Here is a 3598-nt window from a genome sequence, read left to right on the forward strand (position 1 = left end):
CCTTTAGAACCAACTTCTGCCTCATCATGAGTGGCAGTGGGAACAGGCTCCTAATCCTCCTCATTAGCCTTCTGATCCTCTTTTTCCTTTTCTTTTTCTTCTTTCTCATCTTTTTCTTCATCCAAATTCTCATCCTCCACATCCTCAATGGAATCGTCCTCCAAAATCCCCTTATCAGATACTTCAAAGGCGCAAGTTGGTAAGACATTTTGCACCTATTTTGTTGTTAGAACTCGTGGGGAACTATAAGCCTTTCTAAGGAACTCCAAATTTCTTAAAAATCCAAGTCAACAAACCTCTACATCCTACCATATATTTCTTATCAATGCAATCAGATAAATGTGAAATCATCAAAGAAAGGAAATTAATTTAGATGTGGTTAGCCAAGCAATAGATCAAGGTGGCATCTCGAAGATTTACTTCACTACGCTTAGAATTGCGTGGTAAAATAAATCGTCGAGCGATATTATAAAGCAATTTGTGCAAGGGAGACAGTGTATTGTGACTAATTCTACCCTTCTTTTCATTAATCCCAAAAAATTTTAACACTGTTTTCTCGTTAAACCTTTTGTATTTTACAATCTTAGAAGCAACATAATATGTATCAAAACCTACGGCAGGAACTCCAAACCACTCACCAAGGATCATACAATTAAATTCAATTTTAATCTCCTTGACAATACTTGAACAAACTCCATTTTCAATAGAAAAATTAGAATTGAACTCACGTATTAGGTTGGGATAAATTGGGTTATAGCAAAAATCAGTCATTAAGGTTTCCCAATTTTGATGTTTAATAATGGCGTGAAGTTGAAGGAAACGAGTAGAGTCATACCAATATTTGTCAAGACCAAAACCTATTGACATTTCCTAGCAATTTCTTCAGGACTGTTGGGATCAACAGTCTTAGTTTTCTTCAATGGTCTGGATGATGATCCTCCTTTGGGTGTTGTGTTTTGGCGTTTTGTACCGGCATGCATGGTTGATGAACTAGGTGGGTCAGATTGTTTTGGTTCAGATGAAGAAGATGATAGTGCAGTAATCAATGGTGATGGATGTATGACTTTCAATGGCTTCGGTTCAATCACTTTTGGCATTTTCTTGCTTGATTTCTTAGTTGAGGTGTTGGCTTTGGGAGATTTCATGGTGGGTAGATGAAAGTGAAGAAGAAGATGTATTGATGATGGTGAATGAGAGTGACGGTTTGAAGGGGTTAAGGGAGTAAAGTGATGTGGGGGTTGTGAGTGAGTGATGTGACATGAAGAAGTATAAAGGAGGGAAGATATAAGGGTGTAAGGACGGTTATGGGGAGTTACTCAAGGGTTTTTAATTACTTTTTTTTATTTAATTAGTGTAATTAGTGGGTAAATTCATAAATGAGCGGTTAGTAACGGTTTTTTGAAATGGATTATTTGGTGATGATCTTACTCTCATTATTAAGTATTTTATGTTGACAGATAAAATAATAATGCTGGTAATAAAATTAGAGATAATAAATAAAGATGTCCTCGTTTTTTTTATTTTTTTAACATGAGAACTATCACATATAAAACAAACAAATGATACTATGGTTTGATCAATTTAAACATGCATTCATGAAAGCAATCATAGCACATTCTTTAAATAACTGCATACCTAAACCTTTCAATGATTAATTTCTTAAGCAGGATTTTTGTGGATGAATCAACCCCTCCAATTTATATTTCGCTTTGAGGAGAATGCTTGCCATAAACTTTAGTGGAGCTTGATCATTCCAAGTTCCAACCTCATCTTTTCATGTTGTTCCCTTGGAAGTGGTTTAGTCATAATATCTGTTATTTGCTCATTAGTATTAAAATGCTTAACTGATATATTTTTATTTTTCACATTATCCTTTAGAAAATGATGTCTTATATAAATATGTTTAACCCTAGAATGATGCACGAGATCTTTAGATATGCATATGGCACTAGTATTATCATAATAAATAGGAACACATTCAAACTTAATACCAAAGTCTTTTAGCTGTTGCTTGATCCAAAGCATTTGGACACAGCAAGCTACTGCAGCCACATATTCTGCTTCTGCGGTGGATAATGCAACGGTGTTTTGTTTTTTGGAACACCAAAACACTAAACAAGAGCCAAGGAATTGTACCATACCTGAGGTGCTTTTCCTGTTTACAAGATCTCCTGCATAGTCTGCATCACTATAACCTTTCAAATCATAGACATCACTTTTTGGATAGAATAGGGAAAAGTCATTTGTTCCCTTCAAATATCTCAGAATTCTTTTCACTGTTGTATGATGTGATTCTTTGGGATTTGATTAAAATCTAGCACACAAACCAACACTAAACGCAATATCGGGTCTACTAGCGGTTAGGTATAATAAGGATCCAATCATGCCTCTATACATAGTTTTATCAACATTAATACCATTCGTATCTTCATATAAACTAACGTTAGTAGCCATTGGTGTGTGGTTTGTTTTAGCATTATTTAAACCGTATTTGTTTAGAAGTTCTTTTATATATTTTTGTTGATGAATAAAAATTCCATTAGCTGTTTGTTTAATTTGCAAACCAAGGAAGAAATTTTATTCTCCCATCATACTCATTTCAAATTCAGTACTCGTAAGGTTAGCAAATTCTTTACATAGCAATTCATCGGTGGCAACAAAAATAATATAATCAACATAAATTTGTACAGCTAAAATATCAGAACCTCTATTCTTGAAAATTAAGGTTTTGTCAATTTTACCTCTAACAAAATCATTTTCAATTAAAAACTTTGATAATCTTTCATACTATTGCCTGGGAGCTTGTTTTAGCCCATAAAGACCTTTATCAAGGTTATAAACATGATCAAGAAAAGAAGGATTTTCAAAGCCAAGGGGTTGTTCCACAGAGACTTCTTCATCAAGAAAACCATTCAAGAAAGCACATTTCACTTCCATTTGATATAACTTAAAATTCATAAAAGCAAAAGAAATTAGAATTCTGATAGCCTCTAACCTGGCTACCGGAGCAACTATCTCTGTATAATCGATTCCTTCTTGTTCATTGTACCCTTTAACCACGAGCCTCGCTTTATTTCTTACTATGATTCCATGTTCATCCAATTTGTTTCTAAATACCCATTTTAGTCCAATCACCTTCTTGTGTTTTGGTTTCGGTTCTAAATGCCACATTTTATTTCTTTCAAACTCATTCAATTCATCTTGAATGGTAACAACCCATTCGGAATCTTTTAAAGCTTCTTCGTGATTTTTTGGTTCCAATGTTGAGAGGAACACAAAGTGTGCACAAAAATTTCTCATTTGGAATATGGTTTGTGTTCCCTTATTTAAATCACTGATTATCAAGTCAAGTGGATGACATTTTTAATATTTTCATGGTTTGGGAACAAATCCTCTTATAGGAACAGTTGTGGAAATTGGATCTTTGACTTGATTTATATTCTGCTCAGCTTCAACCTGACCATTTTGTTCATTTCTGGGAACAGCTGGATTGGGAACACCTTGCTGGTCCTCATCTGCCGGTTGTTCTGGTTGGTTAGGTACTTCGATTTCTTCCTAAATCAATTGTTCTCCGATTGATCTTTGATCTTGCTCTTTA

The 3598-nt window shown here is 34.4% G+C and overlaps 1 protein-coding gene across 1 annotated transcript; it reads right to left on the bottom strand.

Moving 5' to 3' along the window:
- Window positions 1-1984: 1984 nt before the first annotated feature.
- Window positions 1985-3300, bottom strand: LOC130803727 (uncharacterized mitochondrial protein AtMg00820-like). The gene is made up of 2 exons (XM_057667927.1): window positions 2996-3300; window positions 1985-2180 (listed from the first exon to the last, which is right to left on the bottom strand). Exons 1-2 carry the CDS (start codon window positions 3298-3300, stop codon window positions 1985-1987), a joined length of 501 nt encoding a protein of 166 aa, XP_057523910.1.
- Window positions 3301-3598: the final 298 nt, after the last annotated feature.

This window comes from Amaranthus tricolor, chromosome 17, assembly GCF_026212465.1.
Source record: "Amaranthus tricolor cultivar Red isolate AtriRed21 chromosome 17, ASM2621246v1, whole genome shotgun sequence".
NCBI lineage: Eukaryota > Viridiplantae > Streptophyta > Magnoliopsida > Caryophyllales > Amaranthaceae > Amaranthus > Amaranthus tricolor.

Coding starts and splice junctions, on each gene's coding strand:
- LOC130803727 (XM_057667927.1), bottom strand. CDS start 3,300: ATGAGAAATTTTTGTGCACACTTTGTGTTCCTCTCAACATTGGAACCA. Junction 2,181..2,995: donor ATAGTTGCTCCGGTAGCCAG/GTTAGAGGCTAT, acceptor ATAGTGATGCAG/ACTATGCAGGAGATCTTGTA.